At 43.5% G+C, this 27,500-nt stretch overlaps 2 protein-coding genes and 1 long non-coding RNA gene across 3 annotated transcripts in view; 2 read left to right on the forward strand and 1 right to left on the reverse strand.

Annotated features, from left to right (window-relative positions):
* Window positions 1–5,756, forward strand: part of LOC308323166 (integral membrane protein 2A-like) — a 10,025-nt gene extending 4,269 nt beyond the window's left edge. The window contains exons 4-6 of the mRNA XM_080774828.1: window positions 380–490; window positions 3,057–3,201; window positions 3,564–5,756. Of these exons, the coding sequence (XP_080630954.1) occupies window positions 380–490; window positions 3,057–3,201; window positions 3,564–3,658 (351 nt within the window). The 3' untranslated portion in view covers window positions 3,659–5,756. The remainder of the gene's footprint in view (window positions 1–379; window positions 491–3,056; window positions 3,202–3,563) is intronic.
* Window positions 1–27,500, reverse strand: part of LOC308322782 — a 486,306-nt gene that overhangs the window by 427,473 nt on the left and 31,333 nt on the right. The gene's annotated exons all lie outside the window — the stretch shown is intronic.
* Window positions 7,226–27,500, forward strand: part of LOC308322780 (serine/threonine-protein phosphatase 2A 55 kDa regulatory subunit B beta isoform) — an 85,253-nt gene continuing 64,978 nt past the window's right edge. Inside the window, exon 1 of the mRNA XM_080774221.1 lies at window positions 7,226–7,336. Within this exon, the coding sequence (XP_080630347.1) occupies window positions 7,258–7,336 (79 nt within the window). The 5' untranslated portion in view covers window positions 7,226–7,257. The remainder of the gene's footprint in view (window positions 7,337–27,500) is intronic.

Consider the following 27,500-nt stretch of genomic DNA (forward strand, 5'->3'; position numbering starts at 1 on the left):
AGTCTACAACATTCTAACAAGATAAACATTGTAGAGAGACTGGGCCTTTGGGGGATGACTACACACATGACAGCAAGCAGAAGCTATGTATTTATTCATATATACCCATGTGCCACATACCACTCATGCAGTAAGCGACGTGTGTGTGTGTGTGTGTGTGTGTGTGTGTGTGTGTGTGTGTGTGTGTGTGTGTGTGTGTGTGTGTGTGTGTGTGTGTGTGTGTGTGTGTGTGTGTGTGTGTGTGTGTGTGTGTGTGTGTGTGTGTGTGTGTGTGTGTGTGTGTGTGTGTGTGTGTGTGTGTGTGTGTGTGTGTGTGTGTGTGTGTGTGTGTGTGTGTGTGTGTGTGTGTGTGTGTGCGTGCGTGCGTGTGAGTGAGTAGAAGCTGACAGCCTACCTGGACCTGTCCCTGAGGACCTGCTTTGTGATCCCTCTGAACACCTCGGTGGTTCTGCCTCCCCAAGACCTCATGGACCTGTTCATGGAGCTCATGGTAGGACTGAAATATCCTCACAGCCTGTTTTAACTGCATGAAGAAGTATATATCACTGGTACGCAAACCTTTTCATGTCAGGGACTCCCAAACGTATGCATTTGGCCGCTCTCTCTCTCTCTCTCTCTCTCTCTCTCTCTCTCTCTCTCTCTCTCTCTCTCTCTCTCTCTGCATGCACCCGTACAGGAATAGGCTACACAGGGGGAAATGTTTGTGATAGCGTAGGCTACGTGTGAGACAGGACGTTAAATCTTGATTTTCAATAATAATTCTCTGTCTCTCTCTGTATGTACATGCACGCTCGCGCACACACACACACACACACACACACACACACACACACACACACACACACACACACACACAGACACAGACGTGTGTGTGTGTGTGTGTGTGTGTGTGTGTGTGTGTGTGTGTGTGTTTGTGCAACCACCTTTACTGTCTGTTACCGTTGAGGTATTTCTACTCCACTAGACAGCACGGTATAGCAGAAGTTCCTAAATATGGTGCTAGACCTGGAGACACATGAGACGCATGGACACACACCCTGTGATAGAGCCAGAAGGGGCCAACCTTTACTAACACACAGGGTCTGATGAAGCGACCCCTCACTGATCAATTTGTTCCACACTGCCACTGGAATATGTTTAATTCTGGCTTAAGTACTTTTAACCTGGTGTCCCTACTTTAGGCATTCTATCAACATAATACCCAGAACCCAGACGTGTTTTGAAAATGTATAAGATCAATGACAGTATGTTGGGAGAGGGGACATCATTGAGGTTATCAACAGGCCAGTCACAGGTTCTTTGTTGTATTGGACTGAAACAACTGCAGGTGGCACTGCAGGACTACATGAGGTAGTAGAAAGAGAAGTGGAACAAAAGTTGCGCTAATATTTTAGAAATAGGTCATCAATACAAATGACGTTCGTTTTGTGAATTAATTTACTTTTACTACATGGCCCCAGTGCCCCCCACAAAATGACCGAAACTACTTAATATTGACCAAAACCAGAGCAGAACTCCCACCACGGGACTCGGGCAATCAATTAATACAGTTGCAACCACTATATTAATGGCAAGTATTTCATACAGCTTAAGTTTAAAAAATCTGAACTATCCCTTTAAGTACAATACTTGAGTAAATGTACTTGGTTCCTTTACAGCAGAGGTTCCCAACCACTGGTACTACAGGTACCACTGGTACTACAGGTACCACTGGTACTACAGGTACCACTGGTGGTACTTGAGCCCCCCTCTGGTGGTACACAGAGGAGTTGCCCCAAAAAGGAGAAAAAATACAAAAGTGGAATGAAATATTTATATCACTACAGGTAGTTCTTCTAGAAATTGGCTATCCAGCCGTGCTGAAATGAGTATGACAGCACACCTAGCCGCTAATAGAAGATTTGAGAACGCATTAATCACATTTGAAATATCATCAGTTGTGCTAAATAGTGATAAGACTCAGGCGGTGTTTAGACGAGGATGGTGTTCATAGAAAACGGCAAAATAAAGTATCGTTTGCTGCTGCCATTTAGACGAGAACCGTGTTCTCAGGAGGTGAAAACGCAACAAAGTGAAACCACCTCCCAGAGTGGAAATCTTTGAGAACGCCGTTTTATCCCTACTCCGTGTAAACAGGCAAAACGGTGAATCCGCAAAACGTATGACATCTTGGCTCACGTTGGCTCAAAGCGCATATGTTTATTACATTAATGCAGAGCCATATGATATAATGGAGTTCCTGAACAAGCCTCCCTCCTCGCCTACAAAGCGCTGCTCATCAGCGATGGTGAATGTAAAACCATGATGTAAATAAAAAGCCTTGTGATAGGCGGCAGCCGCGGCAGCATCGTTTATGTAGCCTAATGTATTATAAAATATATAACCATCCCGTGGCGCGCTTTGCCTGCAGTGTTGCGTGGCACTGTTTTTTGGCAAATCTAAGCTAGCAAATTTAAGACGATACCTCTAGAGTATTGAAAAAAAGTTATTTTTTATTTAAAAAATGAGAACGCAACGGGACTTTGACGTGTTATATGGAGATGGTCGCCGTCTAAAAGAGGCCTTAGAGAAGAGTTTTGTCAGAGCAGCAGCATTATAGACCATTTGCAGACCGCAGCCATCAGAGTTTGGAAGCACTCATTTTCAGTAAAGCAATGTCCTGCTGCCTCTTTCATTATGTGCTAATTCAAAACAGGTGGTACGCACTACGCAGGGCAGTTGAGTGATATCTAACGAGCACCTGCAAGGACACCAAGTAGCTCATAACATGTATACAGTGGATTTTTATGAAACAAACACAACAGAGAATAATTCAAGCTTTCCGTACAGCTGCAATGTTGGCGAGTTTGACGTTGTTTAATACAATCGAATAGGACTTTTTGGATGAATGGGCGGGTATACGCTCCTGTATTTTAACATCAGTTATTATGGGTGGTACTCGGAGAGCCAAATATTTTAGGTGTAAAGGTGGTATACTTCAGTATAAAACGGTTGGGAACCAATGCTTTACAGCACCGTCTCTGTGCCTCTCTCCCCTCTCTTCTCCCTCCATGCAGTCTGGGTCGTACCGCAGCTACCTGGTGCAGGAGGACCTGGTGGTCACCGAGCGCGTCGAAGACCTGAAGCCTCTGGGCGTCTACATCCGCCGCCTCTGCCACGGCAAGGAGACGTACCGCATGCAGCGCCGCTGCGACCTCCCAGGTCCACACAGTGAATATTATGTCTCAAATGTCTCTATATTATACCAGTCTGGCTCCCCACAGCTGTTTAGACCCAAAACGTTTGACCCGGAAAATAGAAGATCTACAAGATCAGCTATTTTCATATTTTTTTTCTGTTCAGTGTCTGCAATAATTGGCAGTCGCCATATATGGAGAAGGCGATGCTTTCTGTACCCGTGATCTGTATCTGAAGCACTTGTTGTAGAGTTTTCTCAAGTTTGCGCATCCACTATTGTTTTTGTTCAAGGAAATGTTAAGTGTGTGCGTGTGTGTGTGCGTGTGTGTACGTGTGTGTGCGTGTGTGTGTGTGTGTGTGCGCTGTGTGTGTGTGTCTGTGTTCAGGTGGCGGGATCAAGAAGCGCTCGGCAGAGGAGTGCTTCACCATCCATCACTTTGAGAACAAGTTTGTGACAGAGACCAGGATATGCAAGGCCTGATGGGAAGGCGGGTGACAGCCTGGTCAGCCACTGACACGGGGAGGGTTGGAGGAAGCAGGGGATGGAAAGAGAGAGAGGGAGGGAGGGAGGAAGGGGTGTGTGAGAGATTGAATGCGGGGGACCAACTCTTGTTGGTAGCCAGGGCTTCTTTTGTACATAATAACTACATTCTATTGCTGTCGGGGCAGAAACCTTGCCGTAAATGAATGCCCCCATGACACAGTGTCAGCTTGTAGATTGGTTATTTTCGCCAACAGATCTCGGATCTTTTATTTTATTTTATTTTTTATCATTTTGAAAGTGAAAGTGGTTAAGTCCGTTTTTATAAATACTTAACCAATGACAAATATTAAGAAGAGCTTGTGACTAATAACGTCATTGGGCCCATTGGAACACAGGTTATTTTTCCCATTTCCTGAGAAGTCACGGCCTTGGACAAACAAGGTTTCTGCCCGACGACAAGGATTTGCTTCTCCTTCATTTGCTCCCATGCAGTAAACAGTGAATTTAACTCTATAACCTATAGTCTCATGTAAACCTCTTCAGGTTGCCAAGCTCCTGCTAACTCACATACTGTAGATCTCTGCCAGTTCTTAGCAATCCCTCATCCCATGATCCCATCCTGCTAACTAAAAAGCTTTGACTAAAGATTTCTCCTTTTGTTGATTGTTTTTCGTTGTTGTTGCAGTACAGTAGCTACCTACAATTGGATTCTATTCTCGTTACTGTAATACAAAGCGGTGTCGCCTCCTATTGAAATATGTGTTAATTGTTTCCGCAGAATCCCCCGACGAGTGTTCAGTTATTATTCATATTGATTCTTGCCTGTGTGTCACAGCCTGCTGTTCCTCCCTACTTACCGATGTTGAAATTTGCTATTATTATTATTATTATTATTGTTGTTGCTGTTGTTGTTAGTACTATTAAAATTTGTTTTACCGTTTTTATTAGTTTATCGCAACCGTGACATGACGCTGACAGAACCCAGACCAGCAGATACAGTTTTGTTACAGATGAACCGATGGATGGATTTCCCTGGAAATGTATAACATTCTTAGAAATACAGGAGTAACTTTCCTTTGACTGATGGTTAAAGAAGTGACAGAGTGCTGGCCTGGGTCTCAGGCGTCAGCCTAATTTATCATCCATCGCATGACGGTGCAGTGCACAGAGAATAGCCGAGCTACCAGCATCATGACGTGTTGTGAGCTTGTAGGTCTGCTATTCTCGGCCGTTCTCCGCGTGCGGAATGCCATAAATTAGCCTAAGGCCTGAGATCTAAATACACACACACACACACACACACACACACACACACACACGCGCGTGCGCGCATACATTGTAGACATTGCCCAGAATGCTCTGCTGTTCCCAGAATACCCTGCTGTGCTGTGTGATGATGATGTAACATACATGGTGTGTTGTAACAGGACTAGTGTTTCGTATTTGTGTTGAAACCTCATTAGGCGGATGAAATAAAAGAGTTGCTGATGACAGACAAAGTTTAGAGGTGGAATACTGTCAGACTTTTTGTTTTGTTTTGTTGTTCTGCAAAGCATTCTTTCTGAAATTACAAGTTACAATTATTTTTATTTTTAGTATGTTAACAGAAAGCTGAATTCAAGTGTAACCTGGTGATATCCTAATTACATTTGGATTTCTGAAAGAAAACATCACGTTATGTACATGAAATGCACAAGACAAACGTTGGGTTTGTTTATTAAAAGTCAGGTTTTACAACCATATCAGACTTACTGTCTGGAATTCTCCATTATTCTTGGAGTTCATACCGCTCAAGCTGTAGAAGCTATCGTAAAATACTAGGAATGTGTCATCCCATTTCATTGATAAACATTTAAGTTGCGTAGGAACTGTACTTTATTAGACCGCTCAGACTGCACTGGAAGTGGAAGAAGGAAATTGTGTGCTTTACTGTTAACATAAATGTGTTTCTGTTTAAGTGTTTTTTTTAACAGATCATTTGAGGATGCTGCAATGTTTCCATGAGAGTCTAGGAAAAACATGTTTGTTGAACTGTCAAAATGAATTTCACTTTGTACTTACTTATTGTTGAATTAAAGATGCATTTCTTTACCCACATATGAAATATTGCTTTGAAAAATGTTTTATATTGCAATTCCCACAAAAGTAATACTAATATCGATAGCCCCATCTGTGATGTCCCCCTCCGCCAAAGCTCTGAATCCTAATTTGGGGGATACTGTCAGTCAAGTCAGCTGCTTTATTACCCACTCTTAAATATTGGAATGCAGCCACTCCAAAATATGGGTGCATATACTGTCTTTAGCTTTGGGGGGGAAATGTTTTGTGTATGAGCTCAGACTGCTCAGTGATGCTGTGTTTGCTACCACAAGTCAAGTCTGTACATAGTCATAGTTCATACTCCAGTCTCCAGTAGGTATAAGTAAAAGTACCTCAAAAGTGACTTTCCCCCAAGTTGGCACACAACAGTTGTTACATTCATGTGTGTGGAGGACTGGACCTAATTACATTAGTGATGGGAACCATATGTACGGGGCGGGGGGAACAGTTAAGGTGACGGACCAAAAAAAAGGGGGAAAAAAACGTATTCAGGTTTGTAGAATACTCTATGGTTTGTAGTTTGTTTTTCGGAGTCGCTTTGTTTTGCCCCCCCGGCCCCGACTCCCCCCTGTTTCTTAATTAGTCTCGCCAGTGCTACGAGTTGGAATAAAAGATGGATATAGCCTACCAAACGAAGTACGAACTAAGAAACTTGAAAAAAGATCCATTAGCCTATACGATATCGATAAGCCCAAAATGGTATAGCAAGGTGACGCGAGGTTAGTAGTTGATCATATGAGAAATTGCCACGAGATGGCGCCAAAGCAATAACTCTTTAACCCAGACTTGGGGGAAGTTTCCTTTCCTCTACAATTAATTAATTCGTATGTATTGTCCAGCATAATGAGCATATCCACCTCCTTATAATGAGTTCCCATCCACCTCCTTATCGGCATCGTCCGGTGGTCATCAAGGGGTCTATTGCTAATTTGTCATGCAGTATATAAACAGGGAAACAGCAGGACCAACTCAACGTTTTTCTTGGAGAACATTGTCTATGTGACAGCAGGCTACATGCAATTTGTAAAAATGTAAGTCAAATCCCGTGGAGATTTTCAGTGTGTATTCTTCTACGTGCAAATTACATTCTCTTTAGTTCGAACTTCCTATCTGATTGATTCGACAGGAGCGACCTGCGTGCTCCTGGCTGGCTGCATGCCTCCTGCCCAAGCCTGCAGTAGGAATGAACTAACCCAACACGTACAGTGCGCTGTTCGCTCCCCGGCGCACGCTTAATTACGCTCCCTGCTGCTGGGTGCGCTGCGCTGTGCTGTCTGACTCTGTGTGGATGGAATTGGAAGGAGTGATGTTGTCATAGCCACCATGATGCCATAGCAGCAGCATTACAGGGTCTCTCTCTCTCTCTCTCTGTCTCTCTAACACCCAGCCGCCAGCCGGGTTCTCTGCTCTCTCTGTCGCGGCAGCAGCAGTGCGGATGTGGTGGAGGAGTCGCCGAAGGAACGCTTCACCCATCGGCAAGAACCGGAGAGAAGAAGATGAAATGTTTTTCCCGTTATCTGCCGTACCTCTTCCGCCCTCCGAGCACCATCCTGTCGTCCACTTGCCACACCGAAGGTAAGGTACTGTTGGTGGTCTATCCTAGGGTGGGATGCTGATTGGGGGCTGTCAAGGGGTCGCCAGACCGTAGACGCCAGGGGTGTGTGTGTGTGTGTGTGTGTGTGTGTGTTTACATTAGTGTGTAGGCTACTGGGTCGGTGGGAGAGGCGGGGAGCAGACAGTGTTTATCTTATGGACAACCTCACAGACTTGTGCAAGTTGTGCCAAAGAGCTGCATGCAGTCTTTTATACAAATGCAAGTTTCAATGTCTGCTTTGCTTTTGCTTTCTCTGTTTTGTCCGTTTGTTTGTCCCACTGCAGCTGTATCATCACGTTCAATTAAGTTCTGGGAGCTATTCTGGGATGCGGGGCAGCAGACGAGAAGAGCAATGTAATGTAGCAGTTGAGTGGTCAGGGCATGTGACTGACTGTAGGTCGTGTGTGGTGTGGCTGCTGTTGTTTGCCGTTTCTGAGAAGGCATGTCTAGTGCTGGGACAATTAAGTTGTAGCCCACTCAAAGAAGTCTTGCTGACTTCATTAACTCCTGTAAAGTGCTGTCAACAAGCAACATGCTACAACTGTTTGTATTTAATGCGACGAGAGGTACTGTTTGCTGGTAGACTCGGGCCAGAATGCACTCTATATACAAGTACTTTGGCCCATGTTGTATTTAAGCCAACGGAGATCAATGTATCACATAACAAGTATGTGGTTGTCTACAATCTACAATGTTGACATGATTCTTTAGAGGCTGCCTTATTGCTGCACATACATTCTGGCAATGGACACACACTCATAGATTATAGGTGTTGTATGATGGTCGTTGCAATGTACCGCTCAGTTCACTTCACATGGGTGTGATTTTTCAGAAAACTATTAGGATTTAATTAGAACAGTGGTTCTCAAATATAGATATACTGTACAAGCTCCCAGCGCGTCACTTTGTGCCGTGCTGCAAGCTTGTATACATCTGCTATTTTTTTTACATTTTCACAAAACATTTTCAGATTTGTCCACGGCCGAATATATATATATATATATATATATACATAAATTTGGGGGTCCTTGGCACGAAAAAGTTTGAGAACTACTGATTCAGAAGGCATTTGTAGAATCGGCCTCATAGGTCTTATTTGGTTAATGTGTTGAATCAAGCATGAGACCCGACCTTTCCCTCCTTTTAGCGAGCATTTTGGTGACAGTGGCGAGGAAAAACTCCCCTCAAGCAGCAGAACCACACTCTTATGTTCAGTGGCCTGGTAAAGTATATGTAATGTAATTATTCACTCACTGCATCTCTAACCTCCCTTGTGAATATATACACAGCACAGTATTAAGCTGGGGCTTTTCCTCCAGATTGAACCTACGTAGAAGTTCTTGGATCCGTCATAGAAAAGTAAAAACAAGCGAATGTTGTGGTATTGTTGTGGGAAATGCCAAACTTTGGTGAGTGGGCTCTATATGCACACAGAATAACTCTCCTTACTTCCGGGCCCTTCCTTCACAGGTGTTACCGATGATAATAATTAAGGCTCTGTTGCATTTAGTGTACTAGTGGTTCTCAAACTTTTTAACTGCAAGGACCTCCATAACTCTGAGAGTGTATATGGAACCAAATGGACCCGTAAGGGTGCGTGCGTGGATAGTTGTTGTCTACAAACAGGGAAGCCCAAGAGGGCAAGCGTGTGTATGTACAGTAGGCTATAACCAGTCTTTTACTAGGTCATAATATGGAGACGGAGTCACTGCATAATTTAGCCCTGCATGCCTTTCTGCTCTGTCCGCAGGCCTCTAGCAACCAGAGAGGGGTTGGATGATGTAGATGTGAGCATGGCAAGGGTCTCACTGCTAGACCTGACCTATATAGACAGAGGGGGGGGCGGGAAAGCTGACCTCGTTTCTGTGTCAAATGGATGTATGGGAGGTCATCCATAAATGTTTAATGTGTTCATCTGCTCAACGTCATTCAGACGTTATGCACCTCCGCTCAGTCTGCGACACATCTCCCCATTGCTTCCTGTGTTTTTTGCCGTCCTCATCATTCACTTTTTTGAATTCCTTGAATACTTGCTTGCTCACTCACTCATTATTTTATTCACTGACTGACCAAATGCTTCACTCACTCACTCACTCGCACTGCACTGCACGCACGCACGCACGCATGCACGCACACGACACACACACACACACACACACACACACACACACACACACACACACACACACACACACACACACACGCACACACTCCTGGCTGGTGCTGAGTAGGCCTGTATCATTCTCTGCTGCTGTGCAGTCTGTGCTGGAAGCTATGCTCAATCTAATGATGAGGACAATTTGAGGCTGCATCTGCTCGCTATAGCCTCTCTGTTGTGTGTTTGAAAGCCCTCTGGCCTTCTCTACTGTCAAGGTGGTACACTGTGAAATGAAAGTCATGGATAGATCCATGGGAGGACTCGGAGCATGAGCACACAACTATACAGTATACACTTCATGTATTCATGTGCACACGGTCACAGAATAACAGGCATATTAAACACACTCTGCCTGTTATTCTGTGACTGTGATGCTGGGTGCTGATGCAGATTTCTAAAAGCGCTGCTTCATATGAGCTGATTTATTGGTCTACTGAACACTACAGTCTGTTTTCAAGGGCCCCGAATTCAAGTGGCTTATTACGTTTGGTATTGAACAATTGTGCCTTGCCACCTCATTGCACGACTGAAGCTGAACAGTCTTTGCAAATGGAAAATTGTGTGGTCATTTTCAGCCACTTCAGAAGTAATTCCACACTGCAGACATTATTGTCTCCTGTGTAACATGATCAATGTGCTTGGCACATAATTCATATTTGTAATAAACAAGAAATCCTAAATGGATCAAAAGTGAGTGCTGGTATTCCTTTCTATAGACTACAGACTATAGGCTATCACGCCATCATATCGGGCGACAAATAATAGCAACTGTCCCACAATCCAAAGCCAAGCTCAGGGGTGTCACAGCTTCGTTGTCACATGCAGCCGCTAGACTGTGGGATGTGGCATTCCCCTCCCTATTAAGGTGACTTCAGACCAAACAAATTTGTTCAGACTAGTCAAAGACTACTTACAACTCTCATATTGCAACAGACTAGCATTTCTTATCTGCACAAAGACAGTCTGCCGACTAAATATTATTTTCCCCCATGCAAATTGCTGAAAGCTGTTGCCAGGTCTGCTTATTGTAAGCGACTTTGGGCTAGTTGTCCTGTAACATAGCTTAATATTCATATTTGCCCGTTGCTTTATAGTTTGGGCTTATTTCTGAAGTGTAGTTGCTTATTTGGGCTTGCTTTCATGATTCTTAAAAAATAAAAGAAGGGCGGCATTGACACTGGACGAGTATTCAGACGGAGTTTATATGTCCAATATATTCCGCGAACGCGTTACAATCAGGGGTTCAGAGTCTTTCTCAAGGACACTTCGACACTAACTCTGGCGGAGCCCGGGATCGTACTGGGAACCTTGTGATTCCCATCCGGCCACTCTACCACTCTATACCGACCTCCCGATGTGGCTGCTATTTGTTCCTTTGAGTTGTGTTTCTTGTATTTGTGATTTTAGATATATCTCCCATGGCCTGTATGTACAGCACTTTGGTCAATGTATTTTTAGAAATATATTTGATTTGACTTGACTTTCCCAACTGCAGTTTAATACTGCCAGCTTCTAATTATGGGGAATGTCAATGTAGTATGAAATGTATTTAAAAACGACAGTCCCCATTAGAGATGCGTCCATAGAACTTGTTACTAAACATAGAAATCAGCTGGCATACTTTCCAGAGTAGTGTTAACTTGTAATTAGAGGCTATACTATTATTCTTGGAATCTCTGTGTGTGTGTGTGTGTGTGTGTGTGTGTGTGTGTGTGTGTGTGTCTCTGTGTGTCACACAGATTTGTCCCTGGCTTAACTTGTACAGTGTGCGACCGTTCCGGTCTCAAACGTGGCGTGTGTGTCTCTCATATTATGCTGAATGGCAATTGGGGCTAAGTTGGCTATAACCAACAGTTTCCGAGAACCTAAACATCCCCGAATAACAGTTTCCGTCAACCCCATGGGTCTGAGAAAGAGGCAGCAACAGCAATTATCTTTGTGTTCGCCCTGTTAGGGAGTTCGTATGCACGAGCTTCCCTGGTTTTCCAACCCAAACCGCCTGCTTCAGCATTATGACAAGGCCTGTGTATATTCAAAAGGCTGATAATAACAGTCATATCACACCTATACTGAGAGCAACTAGAGAGACACGGTGAGGGAGGAAGAGAGAACTGCTCTGTGCTGGAGGCCAAGTGTGATGCCATGAATGACACTGTAGATAACCTTGGAGATGAGATGTGTATAGGGTTGACGTGGAGCTGTGTGTGTGCGTGCGACTGTGTGTGCGTGTGGGTGCGCTCATCTATTTCAGATAATAGAGAAGTGTGTGTGCATGTGTTTATCTGAAATGTCACTCAATTAAGCCCTATTTTATACTTTGTGTTATAGTTCATTGTATGATTCAACTTTGGGATTAGACCCTTCCTCACACAGCAGCCTGCCCAACCCCTTATCCTTGTGGTCATCTCAAAGCTTGACCACTGTAACTCCCTCCCCACTGGCCTCCCTCCCGGCATGCTGACCCAGAATAGAGCACCGAAGTCCTGACGTAACTCGCTCATCCCGACGATTCCCCTGGTTCGCGGAAGTAATTTCTCTAAGGAGAATAACATGGGGTGATCTTAATATCGTCTACTATAAGCGTTGTGGTCCAAAAATAAACAAGCTGTCTCTGCGTTATTGTTAGGGTGGTGTCTCTGTATCGTTTGCAACAGTCAGTCACTCATATATGATACAGTCTGCTTCTAGCGAAAATCTAACTAATTCAGCAGCAGTAACATTAGCGTTTTCTCTCAGTCAGTTGATTCTTCATATCCATATGAGTGAAGCGGCCTGGGTGACATCACTGACATGTTTATTTTTCAAACACAGTTGTTATATGAGGCGATCTAAAATCGCCTCAATGGGGATTTCAATGCAACTAAACAAATATATGAACCTGGGGACTGACGCCCTCTACTGAAAGTGACGTCAGACTTCGGTGCTCTATGCCTCGGCACACCTGCAGGGGCTGTATTTTGCGTGTCTTAAGTACCAGGTCTTATTCCCTAACTTGAGTAAACTAAAGACCTGGAGGCGTGATCAATGCCATTTGGCTATTCTGAGTGGCCAAAGAGCATTGATCACGCCTCCAGGTCTTTAGTTTACTCAAGTTAGGGAATAAGACCTGGTACTTAAGACACGCAAAATACAGCCCCTGGTGTTCGACCGGACACGGACGGTGTCTGGCCTGCGTGCAATGCATAAAGTTCCTTTGTTGACCATGTTGAATGTCATTAGTGCGGACAGCAATGGTACAAAAACTAATCTTTAAAAATATTATATAGGCTACAGTAGTATTTTATTATTTTATTTTATTTATAAATTGTTTTATACAAATTTGAAACCAAAATAGGGAACTGTCCGAATCGATAAGAAGAACCGGAATCGGCACTGGACTCGTAACAGTCCTGTCGATAGACTCGATACCCATCCCTAGTGGAACCCTTCACTTTTTTGGGGGCATCTGGTCTGTTTATGGCCCGCTCCAGGGCTCATGTCCACCCCTCCCATCTGACTGGAGCCCACCCCAGGAAGCGTGAGAGTGCAATTCGACCATCATGTCAGTGGAACATAAGTTATGTAACCCCACTGCTCCACCAATTTATTTGTGTGTGTACTGTGTGCAATATATGCTTGCGCTCGTGCGTGCAAGCCGTGCATGTGTGCGTGCGTGTGTGACACTATGTGTGTTTTTCTGTTATGTTTTTGAGCAGGACCCAAAGAACAGGCTGGAGTTGAGGAGTAAACCAAGTTTACTGACAGACACAGAATACACAAACAGACATAGTACATGCAGTATGACAGTAATGACACCTATGAATCTTCATAATAGAATACGGGAACAGATATACATATTACATAATACATAGTACTGTACTTACTTACTAGACACCTGCGTGCAACTAAGTTCCAATCAGGCACAACAACAAGGAATCTATAGGCGTACGTACATACTCTAACATAAATGAGATGGGACACAGTGAGTGCAGGGCTTATAGCGCGTGCACACGCAGTCGCGCACACACACACACACACACACACACACACACACACACACACACACACACACACACACACACACACAGGCACTTAACAAGCGATCGTTAACTGTGTCTGTTAGAGAGAGGGGCAGATATTCTCCACTCTGATGAAGGTACATGTTCGATATATCATGCAGCCTTACTTATTAGCCTATATTTTAACTATAAAGAAAAAAAAAGAATAATAAACTTTTGTTTACGTGAGCCTTTGAGGAGTGTGTGTGTGTGTGTGTGTGTGTGCGTGCGCGCGTCCGCCCAGTTGCTGTCTCGAGTTTTCGTCAGGGGAAAAGCATATAGTACGTCCTCCTACTCTAACCAATGCCATATCTTAACCTGATCAATCAACAGAGGTCCTACTCCTCTTCTTGCCTGCTATGGGATGGATGGATGGATGGATGGATGGATGGATGGATGGATGGATGGATGGATGGATGGACGGACGTTATTAGGTTATGTAAGAGATAATAAGCGAGTTGGCGGTCATGGTCAATAAATAAATCCAGAGGCGGAATGGAGATACTGTAACATACATATAACATAATCGTTTTTTCATAAATCAGTGCTATTGAACACCCTTTACTTCTGTGTGTTGTTTCGGAAATATTGAACCAATGACTCCTTTGGACCCTCAAACTATCTGCTAAAACAAGCTAACTCCACCCCTGACCACCACCTCTCCCCTCTCATGGAAGTAACTGACAATATATGAAGTCACAACACCAACTTTGATGAGGCAGTATTGCTTTATTTAAAAAAATATAAGGTTTTCTTCATTTCCTGATTTATTTAAAAAAATTAATTTCCTGAAAAATGAACATTTTGGAGTTAAGTGGTTTCTTCCCGACAGCAGAGATATGTTTACGTTATGTAATGTTATGGGAAAAGGTATAGTTTTGTCTGTGTTTTCACGAACCGTGAAAGCATGACACCTGTTTGAAGGTGTGTGTGTGTGTGTGTGTGTGTGTGTGTGTGTGTGTGTGTGTGTGTGCCCCGTGTGTGTGTGTGTGTGTGTGTGTGCTCCCACTTCACAGCTCAAAACACACTCCTCTCAGACACCCGTCCTTGCATACCAGTGAGGTCCCTATATGGGACACATGGAGTCTTGTTCCCCTTATATTACGTCGAAATAAATAAAGTCTTCTGAAAGAATATATATTCAAAGACTACGAGCTTGTAGATCTAGCTAAATAATGCTTAGTTAAAACACCAAAATCAGTTCCTGTCCAGAATCGGTTAAATGGTTTAGTGACAATTAGCCCTCTAATACATTTGGCAATGTTGCCCCCTTGAAAATGTCTTGTTGTGTACACTTGTATATTCTGTATGCTCTTGTTTCAATTGTGCTGTTTCTGTGTTCACTATATGTTTACAATAGTGTACTTTTAATTATTTAGCTTTTGGAACCACCACATCCTGTGATAGATTAAAACAACTGAAATACAAACCGTAGTTATTCGTACAGTAATCCATACCTCCCTTCTCGTCACCTACACTGTACAGTACATGACTTCCAAAGTTCCAAATCACCAAGCCTCTCTCCAGTGTCTCTCTGCTCAGAGTGCTTATAGAGAACAGTTTGTTTGCCTATATTTCTAACAAACGAAAACACCAACAAGATGGGATTTGAGTATTTAGCTCTACTAGAGAGTCTCCCATCGTGTCATGAGTGGAGCTATTATGTCGTTGCTGGCCAGAAACCTTCTACATGTGACGTACTTGACCTTCTCCAACATATCTGCCGAGTTTGATCGAAATCGGATTAAACCTGTCCAAAATGTGGTGCGTGTGGGCTCAGTCAGTGCACAAACCATATTATGCTCCTTTGCAGTGTTGTTTTTGGCAGCAAATTTCTATTTTAGTTTAGTCATAGTCTTTGGACTGAAACTTCATTTAGTTTTAGTCACATTTTAGTCACCACTCACCTGGAATGTCTTAGTGTTAGTCTATTTTTAGTCGACTAAATCTACAGTTGATTTAGTCGACTTTTGGCGGGTCTTGATGCCGTCGTAATGAGTGTTTTTTTACTTGCTGAAAATAGCCGATCTACAAGCCCACAACGCATCGCGTTGTGAGCGGATAGGCGGATTGATAGGCGGCGACGCGTTGTCAACATGTAGATCAGCTATTTTCAGCATGCAACAAAGTGTAAAAAAATGTCAGTATATTTAGTCTTAGTTTTAGTCATCATAGCTTAGTTTTCATTTAGTTTCCATTTGTTTTTGTCAGTGAAAATAGGTAGTCGACGAACATTTTTCTTCTTCGTTTTAGTCGACGAAAACAACACTGCTCCTTTGTGAGCACGAGAAGTACCTGGCTATTTTTATTCATGATGCCCTTTCTCTTTCTGCCCTATTGTTGTGCTGTCTCTCCATACTGAACTAACTGAAATAAAGCAATAAATAACATAAAAAGAAAATAACTGATCTCTAACGGGTATAGAAATGAAAAATACATGCCTGCTCTTGTGCAAGTACAGAAACATTTGCAGCAGATATATTATAAATGGCAGTGGATAGATTAGAATCACAGGGCTGTATTTTACTGTCTTAAGTACCAGGTCTTATTCCCTAACTTGAGTAAACTAAAGGCCTGGAGGCGTGATCAATGCTCTTTGGCCACTCAGAATAGCCTAATGGCATTGATCACGCCTCCAGGACACAGACAACACAGCAGCAGATATCGAACATGTAAGTGTACACGTAAGTGATCGTGCTATAGTTGCAGTTACAGCAACATAGTCATACCGTAAATGAAGAGATGTGTGACGACCCGTGTCGCCAGGACGGCGACAGGTACCTGTCACTGTCAGGTGGAAAGAAGATGGTGGCTTGACGGCCCGGGTATCGGAGGAGACCCGAGGCTTTCTTCACCCTCCCCAATAACTGATTGTGGGGGTTAGCAGAGATGGAGGACTCGTAGAGAGAGGGTGGGGAATTAATTGGCTTTACTAAATTGGGACTTGAAGGGGAGGAAATGTTTTTGTCTTGAAGGGGGCATGCTTTGTGCAATAATAATAATCTTTTCATTATATTATGTCTGCCCTATGATTCCTATTGAAAATCACAATAAAAAGATTTTGAATAGAAAGACTGACACAGCGACAGGGTGGTGTGTGAGAGAGAGAGAGAGAGAGAGAGAGAGAGAGAGAGAGGCGAGCAGTAAAATCCAGATCATACAAACCACGCTAGTCTATCTCTGACATTCTCACGCCAGCCTTTACCACCACTTTATCTCCCTTTACCACAAACACTCCCTGCCTACCGCACTGTGGCTGGACACGGGGCGGAGCATGTAAAAAAAGAAAACACACTAACTCAAACAGCTAACCTTCACCCTTCCGCCCATGATGTTTTATCACACCTCCCTCTCCTCCTCCCTCTTTTTTTCTGGCCTGTCCCGCTAATGTATAGTATCAATGTTATCTTGTCACCTTTGCTGCAAGTACGTATAGCCTGGGAGATCCTCGGGACGTTTTGAAACGTGGCATCATTGACGTCTCTCTGTGTGTGTGTGTGTGTGTGTGTGTGTGGGGACCTGGAGAGAGACAGACAAAGAGGCTCCTTATCGAGCCGGATGGCAGGGCCTCTGCTCTGGTTGGCTGCAGGGGGAAAAACAGAGCCGCTATTGGGATTGGGTATAGGGTGTGTGTATATATAGAACATCAGGACAGGCTTTCCCTTCCCCCCCCCCCCCCCCTCTCTTTCTATCACCGTCTCTCGCTCTCTCTCCCTTTGGGTAAAGGCTGGTGAGGTTGAGAGTATGGGAGACATGGATATCGGTCGGATTCATGGGTCGTAAGTAAGGCCGTTAGACATTAGCTATAGTGTTTCTGTGGCCTCGACGCTTGCGTGAACGTAGCACGAATATAATCAGCAACAGTTAACCACTTTCAATCTGCCGTCCCTGTTTTGGAGGCATGTCATTATAGGTACACTTTGCTTCTTTTGTTTTTAAATGGCAAAAAAGTAGCGGAAACCACAAGCTTGCAATGCCTTTTACGATGTAATGCGTTATAAATACTGTATGCGCAATCTGTCGGACAACGAAGTATATACCGCACATGTATATGTGCATGGCATTATGCCATGTATGGCAACAGTGGAAAAAAGAGAGAGAGAGAAGTAGGTTCCTGGTTCGATCCTCAGCTCCACCGGGCTTCCTGTCGAAGCATCCCAGAGCGAGACACTTGACCCCTAACTGCTCCCCAGGCGCTGATAAAAAAAATTGCCACTTCCAACCATTTATTATAAACATTGATGTTCAATGTCATCCCGTAGAAATAGAAACATAAATAGCCGATCTACAGGGTCACAGCATGTGGATCTGTAATGTTTGCTGTTTCTTTTAAAAAGTGCTTATAGGTGAAAGCTCTTAACTCCATTGGATCCTCAAACTATCTGCCAAACCAGCTAACCTTTTTTTTCCCTTCATAAATCAATGCTTTACATCTGTGTTTTGGTTACAAAAATATTGAACCAATGAAAAGTATTAAAAAGTGGTTTGCCAAAAAAACCTCTTAACTCCACTTGAGCGGGATGTTTTTAATTTCCTGATAAAGGTCTGTAGGTTTCTCTGGGGGATGTGGTGGTGGTAGGGTGGGGGTCTGTAGGTTTCTCTGGGGGATGTGGTGGTGGTAGGGTGGGGGTCTGTTTGAGGGAGGGATCCCAGGGGCCTCTGATCCAGCTTCACACACAGAGACACATGATCAAGGAGCCTATAGCTGTGAGACACAATTCATCTCCGGGTGTCACAACCACTGCTTCTATAGGACGGTGGACTCATCCATCTCTCAGTCTCTGTCCCTCTCTCCCTCTCTCTCTCTCTGTCTCTCTGTCTCTCTCTTTCTCACACAAGCACACACACACACACACACACACACACACACACACACACACACACACACACACACACACAAACACATTGCCCATGCACGTTGCCCCAGGGGAGTCCAGGCCTGCGAGCAGAACGAGCAGGGTGAGGAAGATGTCATCTCCTCTGGAAGCCGTATGAGTGATTTATCTCTGAGGCCGCTGGAAAGCGAGTCATCCTCAGGGGAGCTGTGGCAGCCAGTGGTCTGATTAGATCTCTCGCCCCTAGGTTTGCCTTTTTATAGTTTCCCAGCACAGCGCTCCAATATATATATATATATATATATACCCCGCCCGCCACCCCCCCAAAAATAGCCCTCTCTGCTTTTTTTGCAGAGTCATCACCGCCGTGTTTGAACACTATAACTCAAGTGATACGGCCTAGGCTATAGGGAGGTTGAATGCACGCGGCAAACACATGCACTCTCACACATTACGGCATATAGCGCTGTCCGTCCCTGTGTGAGCCATGTCTGGTCCCCACATGGATGGAAAACCAAATGCATGCGGTATAGGCACAAATATGTCCTCTGTCCATGGTTCTGAAACCATAAACAATTTGACAACTCAAAAGCTGCAATGTATGTGAGCCTCTGTGCGTGCGTGCGTGCGTGCGTGATGCAGAGAAAGGGAGAGTGTTGTTGGGTATACAGTTGTCCCCCAGGCCGTGCTCTAATACATGTAGTTAGTGTGTAAATAGAATGATGTCACACACAGCGGAGCTATTGTAAAATGTATAACACAGCTTAATGCCACATGTGAACACATTGACTATATTACTATAGAGTGTATACTACAAGCATGGACCAACTTGTATGGGTCACGACATTAGTAAAAATCAATTATATATGCATATTTATAATAATTAATAAGTATCGTAGAAATGGCCGATCTACAAGCTCACAACGCGGCAACAAAGCGACGGCTCGTGCATGTGCTTGTTGTAGATCTGCCCCATTTCCACTATAGTTTCAGTTTGGGTCCCGGGCAAACCTCTTAATCTCTCTTTTGGGTCTCGAGCTACAAATGTTTGGGAACCACTGCAGTTACCACATACCTCCTCCCCCCCTCCCCGGGGGGGGGGGGGGGGGGGGGCTGCCTGCCTGCCTGCCAGTCAGTCAGTGAGTCAGAGACTGATTTTCTGCTTGGTGGGAGTATGCATGATGAGTCATATAATTATGGTACAAGGACGCTCTGCCGTTGTTTCTCCCATTCTGTCTCTCTTGTCTATGTTGTGTCAGTGAATGGCACTTTTAATAATAACAAATATAATACCGGGAAACACATGCACGCACGCGGCACGCCACACGTCTCCTCTTCAGATGACGTTGCCTGCACACAGGGCGAGACGCCCCTGGATTGATTCCCCCATGTTCTAAACAATTTGTATAAAATGGTGACCCCCGTGGTAGTGTACAGGGCACTGGTCATGCGTAAATAAAATACCCCTTTATTTTTTGTTTCCTAGATTTTCCTAGATTTAGATTTTCTTTCCCAAAGGATTTTCAAAAAATGCACAATGTTAAAAACCAAATAAATCCCAATAAAATAGCGGGACACATTCATTAATACTCTTATTAAAGTAGTTAAAATAGCAGATCTACAAGTTCACAACACGTCACATCGCGACATATTGTGAGCTTGTAGATCAGTTACTTTCACTCGTTTTGGTTTTGGTCCTAGCTAAAAGGTTTGTGAACTAGCGCCGCCGGGCAGTGGTTTTCAACCAGTGGTCGTTGAGGGGGTTCCATGTGGTCCCCAGATAAATGATGGAGTTGGTAACCAAATGGACCCTTATGGATCTTTAACTCTTGAGAGCATAAAATGAAACCAAATGGACCGGTACGGTCCATTTGGTTTCATTTTACGCTCCCAAGAGTTACATTATTTGTTAAACATCTGCATTACTTAATTTACAAGAAGTCTAGAGAATGTATTTTGATCAACGTTTGCCAACAGCATTGAATTGTGGACAAAATCTTAGCCAACGATAACAAAGTATTCTTCAGTTTTGGGTATGCCAAATAAATAATGGGTCTTGATATGAGAAAGGTTGTAAACCATTGCCTGGTGGCGTGCCAGTTTCATTCCCTAAAAAATGTTGATCTACAAGCTCACAGTGTGTCAAATCATAAATACTATACATTGTTAGCTTGGAATTTTCCAGTGCATGACCCTGCCACACAACCAAGTATAAAATCAAGGGTTAAGTGTACATTTTCATACTCCGCACAGTTAAATTAACACTTTACCGTCCAAAACCTCTATAAATGTGTACATTTCTGTGTAAACTACGCATATAGAGAAAGTGGTGTCTACACTGTTGTTTCTGAGTGAGAGACAGACATCTTTTTCTCCTATTTTTTCTTTTACTGCATGCTGAAATGCAGACAGAATTGTTCCAAAAACGATCACACCTTTAAGCTGTCGGAAGCCATTTTGTATATAGTTAAAGGAGCACCGATCTACAAGCTCACGCGGCACGTTTTGAGCTTGTAGAATTGCTATTTTGGAAAATATATATTTAAAATTTTCAACATGGAAATGATTATGACGATTATAACTAGGCATGTCCTGATCACGTTTTGTTTTTCTTCCAATCCGATTCCGATCATTTGATTTTGAGTATCGATACCGATTTCTCCTGATAAACTCACCCATCGCTAAGTTCGCCTTTTGACGCCTATTTTCGTATATACTTCGGCGCCAATGACACCTTATCACGTCTTTTTGAATAAAAAATGTATTACGTGATCAGCTGCGTCCAGTTTTTTCCCCTCCATAACATTCCCGTTTTGATCCGGCGAAAAACAACGGCTCAAACCGGAAATGGAATATCCGCTGGTTTATGCTTTCTATGGGGACACAGCTTCTTAGAACGTAAATATCTCGGATTCTTCTTTTTGGCCAAAAACAAGCTTGTTTGCATCTGATTTATCTAAATGTTAATATTTCGCTTTACAAAAAGTAAAGACCATAAAGTCGAGTATGTTCTGAGGGGCGTTGCACCCTTTACAGTCTATGATCGGGATCCACCCCCCGCTCGAGTCAAAATAAAAACCAGCCAATGTCCAGCTGGGCCCAGATGGCGATTTACAATTCAAGGACTGACAGGCTTCATCTTACGTCCATATCAGACCCGGAGAACGCTTTGTCCATATATTTTTTTACAGTCTATGGTTCAAATCCATCGACTCTTATTGTTGTGCATAAAGGGCATGGCACTGGTAGATGCATGTTGGGGAGTAAATTGGCGATTAATGATACAATTCTGTTGATAATAGCAGATATACAAGCTCATCTGCTATTTTTGGAAGTACTGAGAACTGAGAATTTAGAAGGCATTTGTAGAATGTAGTAGAATCGACTTCAGGTCTTGATAATATAATGGGTTAAAGCAGTGGTTCCCAAACCTTTCAGGTGGAGACCCAAAAGAGATATTAGACGTTTGTCCCGCGATCCAAACTAGTGAAAATAACAGATCTACAAGCGCTTTGTGCCACTTTCCGAGCTTGTAGATTGGCTATTTTCACTACTTCTTAACTATAAAAATAAAAATGAAATCATTGAATTTCTTACATCTGTTTGTTTGTTTGTTTTAACATGTCTACAATTAAGGAAGGAAAAAACGTTTTTTTTAAACGTAGGATAAGAAAATAGGAGATCTTTACTCGAGACTCGTGAGTCGTGACCCATAGAAAATTGGTCCGTGACCCACTGTGTGTTGACTCACTACAACATTTATTTCACTGCTTGTATCTTAGCAGAGACCTGACATCTGCTATCAATCAAACCTCTGCGGCCCATTTGATTTAGCTGAGGAAGAGCACGCTGACCAGCTTTCTCTGGACCGACTGATGTAAACGCTTTCTCTCTTTATGTTTTTACAATCCTCGCGTTGACACATTTCCCCCGGGCTGGTTTAATTTCTCCCTCTATACTCCAGTGGGATTATAGGGATTAGGCAGACATGGCTGAATCAGACTCTGTTGGATTAACACTTGTCATCTCATCTATAAGACATATTCACAGACAGGCACCAGTGATTGAGGCAGACTGAATAGAATGGAATGAAAAAATAAAATAAAGAAACTACTGTACCACTGCTATTAATACTACTACTACTACTACTACTACTACTACTACTACTACTACTACTACTACTAGGCTAATACTACAACTACCACCACCACTACTACTAGTACCACCACCACCACTACCACCACCACTACTACCACTACTTGAATCCTTTATTAGTCAGAAATGTAAACAGTACAGAGACAGAGTACAGTCACACACTTAGTCTGAAAGGATGTCACAGAAAAAAAGTCCTTGCGGTCTTGTTTCCATTCAGGTCCTGGTTATTCAATTCATAATCATGACATGAAAAATGACAACAAAATTAAATTCATCACAAAAAATAATAACAACGACGTGTACAGGTTTGGGGCAAAATAAGGAAGGGGTTCATAATGAGGTGACTAAGGGAGAAGCGATCATTTCCTCTCCCTTTGGCCTGCTGAAAGGTGGAATTCCAGGCCTGTTGTAAGGATGCCAGTGATTTGCATTTTTCGAGGGAAGGGGTCGGGGCATTCCACGCTTGGGTGGCAGTGCTGTAGAAGGATATTCTACCCGTGTTTGTTTAAAAAGTGGGTGGTACCCGATCCTTGTTCTCGCTCCCTCTAGTATTGTGGCTGTGGGTGTCGCTCACTTTTTCGAGGTAGTTAGTCAGGTATGCGGGTACATAGCTGCAAGCTGCATTTACCCTCGCTGCATGCAGCATGACGACACTGCATACATACCCTCCTATAGATGGCTAGACTCCTGCAGAGACACAGCCTAATATACAATGCTTCACTTCGGGTAATGTCGATGAGCGTTGAGTTGTTTGTGTGGTATACTTGAGCACCAATTTAAACAACTACACAAAAGCTTCAGGTATAATGTTGATGAACGCTGAGCCGTCCGTGTACTTGAACACCGATGTAAACAACTATTTGAACTTCTCTGTTCCTTTGTGTGCTGCCAGCTGGCAAAGGTGTTGCAGGCTAAGAAAATAAAAGCGTCTCAGGAGAACTCCAACATTACCGTGATTTAGAGGGAAGAAGAGAGAGAGAGAGAGAGAGAGAGAGAGAGCACGTTATTTTGGGTCCGTCTAGAAGTGTTGCTGAGTCTGAGAGATGGAGGGGGGTGATGGATGGGCCGATGGGTCTTGGAAGAGCACGGGGACGGGGGTGAAGATGAGAGTGCAGATTTTAAGAGAAAGGAGCTCTTTTTTCCCTCCAGCAGAGCTTATATCTCAGACTTGGCTGCAGCACACTGCTCTGCCTGTTTTCATACTAAGTACTTCTCTCTCTCTCTGGCGGCTCACCAGTTTCCATCGACCCCCTGCACCTTTCTTCTCCTTTTCTCTGTCTGTCTGTATCTCTCTCTCTCTCTGTGTGTCTTGCACAGTCTCCCTCTCTCGCCTTACGACTCTCTCTATCTCTCTCTTCCTCTGTGTCTCTTCTTTTCCACCCTCTCTGCCTCTGACGTTTTGCTCCCGGGACCATGTTCTCTTTCTCTCTCTGACTCTCATTCACTACCTCCTTCCTCTCTCTTGACGATCTTTGGCTTCTCTTTACTCCCCTCTATCCTTTTCAACACCCCCGACTCCCCCCTCCCTCTCTCTCTCTCTCTCTCTCTCTCTCTCCCCGGTAGAGCACAGGAGTGCATGCTGGGGCCAGGCCCCGGGAGGGGGGGTCAGGGGTATGTGTTTGTGTTTCCATGGCGATACTTTGTGCTGATGTCATTAGTATTGACGCTGTGCAGTGTGTCAGACTATACTCTATGGAACCGGCTTCTCAACATCAGGTTCGGGGACCACCAGGGGGTATAAGTGGACCCCATTTATGGGTCTGTAACTCTGAGAGTGTACACATGGAACCAAATGGACCCGCATTCCCACTAGGGGTCCATTTGGTCGATCTGTACACTCTCAGAATTGTACATGTAAGGGGATTTGGACCCCTCCCCCCCCCCCTTCCCCCAGTGCTCTATGATGAAGCCAAACTGTCCCGTTTATACCCCAACTTCTACCATTCATCATTCGAGTGCACGTGTGTGTGCGTGCGTGTGCATGTGCGCACATGCAAACCTGTTGTTTATGCACGTGTGCATGGATATGCACGCATAAGCATTTTGTGCACGGCTCCCTATTATTCGTATATATATATAATGCATTGTTCCCGCTGAGATTACCTCCTGCCAAAGGGATAACAGTGAATGAATAGACCAAATAAACCAAAGCGATCAATCTATGAAGGATGCTTCCGAAAGGTGCTGCCTCAGCTCGGTGCGAGGGGGGGCGATGCCAACTGCTTCCAGCCGTGCGGGCGAGAGAGAGAGAGAAGCCCAGCCGGGCTCTGTGGAAAAATGTCTGTCTTTATGAGGAGAGATCCCGTGCGCGGCTCGGCTGCGTGTGATAACTGAAGAGTGAGTGTGAAGAGAGCAGGGACTCTCCTCCACGTTGTCTGTCTGAGGAGATGGATGCTCACTTAAACACCACGGTCACTGGTGTAAAGTAACTAAGTATACGTTTACTCAAGTACTGTACTTAACCCATTTAGGCCCGACGTCGACATTTAAAACATGTCTTCTAAATCCTGATTTTTTTCCTGAAATACCTAATACAAGTATGTTTCTGTGTCAGTGGTGCTCAATATTTCATGTCGAGGACCCCAGAAACTATATGTAATTGGCCATCGACCACCATCTGAAAATATGTTGTTCCAGGAACCCTCCCAGAAGCAAAGATTTAAGTTCAAAACGTTCACCCTGAAAGGATATATATTATTCAAAGATTTGTGCCACATTTTCAGACCTACAAGCTTGTAGATCTGCTATTTTTCAATAGCTACATTTTAACATAATGTTTAAAACACCAAAAGGGCCCAAAATGGGTCAAGTACAATTTTGAGGTACTTAAGTGGAGTATTCCGATGTTCAATGCTTTTACTTCTACTCCACAACATCTCTGAGGAAAATATTGTACTTTTACTCCACTAGAATTAATTGGAAACTTTAGTTACTTAGTTACAATGCAAAGCATTAAAGGGACACTTCACCCTTTTTGCAAAAGAATATATGTTAATGACGTTTAGGAGCTTTAGAACACTTTCCTGGGGGTATTTATGTGTGTAATATGTGGTTTTAGATATTTTAGATTGTAGCAGTGAGCCTGTTGTCTCTGATGTCATGGACACTGGGCTCACTTCCTTCCTGGACTACATGTTGTCTCAGTAAGACAGCTCTCCCCCCTATCCACAAGGAGGAGCAGTGCACCAAAGAATTATGGGAATTGTAGTCCAGGAAGGTAGTGAGACCAGTGTCCATGACATCAGAGACAACAGGCTCACTGATACAATCTAAAATATCTAAAACCACATATTACACACATAAATACCCCCAGGAAAGTGATCTAAAGCTTCTAAACATCATTAACATATATTTTTTTGCAAAAAGGGTGAAGTGTCCCTTTAACAAGAGCTTGTGACATTACGACATTGGATCCACCATTGGAACACAGGTTATTTTTTTAATTTTTTTGTATTTTGGAAATACACTCTGCCTGTCAGCCAGTGATAACATTTTGTTTGTGTTTAGTTTTATTATGTATTAATATAGGGACAGAGCACAATTAAAAGTAATTGCAGCAGAATTGGCCAATGGCCATAGACGCTATAGCTCATTTCCATCTGCTGTCCTACACACTACAAACACTATACATAAAAGTGCACAATGCAGACATTTTCATCAACAGACGTGACATAAAAAATAAAAGCGAAACAGTGAAAGTAAATGAGGCAAGCATTGCTGGTGCCTTCAGCCAACGCCTGAGGCTGCTTTTAGACACTGCAAAGCTTCCTGAGCTTCCAATGGAAGGCTTTTTGTCTGCAACTCATCAGCTTATCTCAATAACCGATACACGGATAATGGTTTTCCATGTAGAAAAATTAAAATTTCTCAACATCAATGAAGGGTAAAGACGTGATCAAAACCGAGGATAATGATAAGTGTCTGTAAGACAGTATTTATGTGTCTGCGTGTTTGTGCTTTCAATGCGCACAATGCATGCATGTGTGCACGCGTGTGCGTGGCGTGCACGTGTTCACGTGCGTGGGTGCGTGTGTCACTCGCCCGTCTGGTTGTGGTTCTCCATACAGACCTAATTCCCTCACATGGGTTTATTATTATTCATATACATGTCATAAGTCATATTATGTATGTGTGTGTGTGTGTGTGTGGGGGGGGGATAAAGAGGGAGAGAGCGCGAGAGAGAGGCAGTCGGGCCACTATATCCAGGAAAACCTGCTTTCTGGAGCTTCTTTTGCATGAAATTTGAATCTGAAAGCTCATTATTATCATTATGTTCATGTCAAGCATTTTAAGTAATAGGTATATATTGCGTTCAGTCATTGAAAACCAGTGAACCTAAACCCAGGGCCAGACGTGTGTGTATGGGTGCATGGTTATTGGTTAATGTGTATGGGTGTGTTTGTGTGCGTGTACTGTGCACAGGTGCACGTTTGCATACAGATGTCGTACCCGTACATTAACTGTTTTCTTTTGTTCTTTATTGCCAGACTTTGGTTTATTTGGTAATACAACAAAGAAAAACATTGTAAATGGTGACAGTCCACAGACCTAGTAGTATGTTTTTTAAATGTTTTTAACTGGTGTGCACTTAAACATTTCTGAGGGTTGACATGTCACACCTGCGGTGATAGTGTATAGTAGTGTCACCAAAGTGTGGGTGATTTGATTGGACAATGGGGGCAACTCTATTATAAAAGCACAAACTTTGGTGTATTGTACAGTATGTACAGTATATGACCAGAAAGCATTTTGTACCTGTAATAGAGTGTCTTCTAGGTGAAAGATAATGCCACTGATTAAGAACATTGTTTCCACCTGTGCTGATTAGCAAGATCCCCTGCAGCTGTTTGTAGCCTCTGAGTGTGCTGTCTGTGTTCAGTTCTGCATTGAGAGTCTCCAAGTAAAGACCTGTGTTTAGATTCTCTCCAAGTGTGGTTATTTAGAGTCCCAGAATATTACA

This window comes from Protomyctophum bolini, assembly GCF_963924005.1.
Source record: "Protomyctophum bolini genome assembly, chromosome: 10".
Taxonomy (NCBI): Eukaryota; Metazoa; Chordata; class Actinopteri; order Myctophiformes; family Myctophidae; genus Protomyctophum; species Protomyctophum bolini.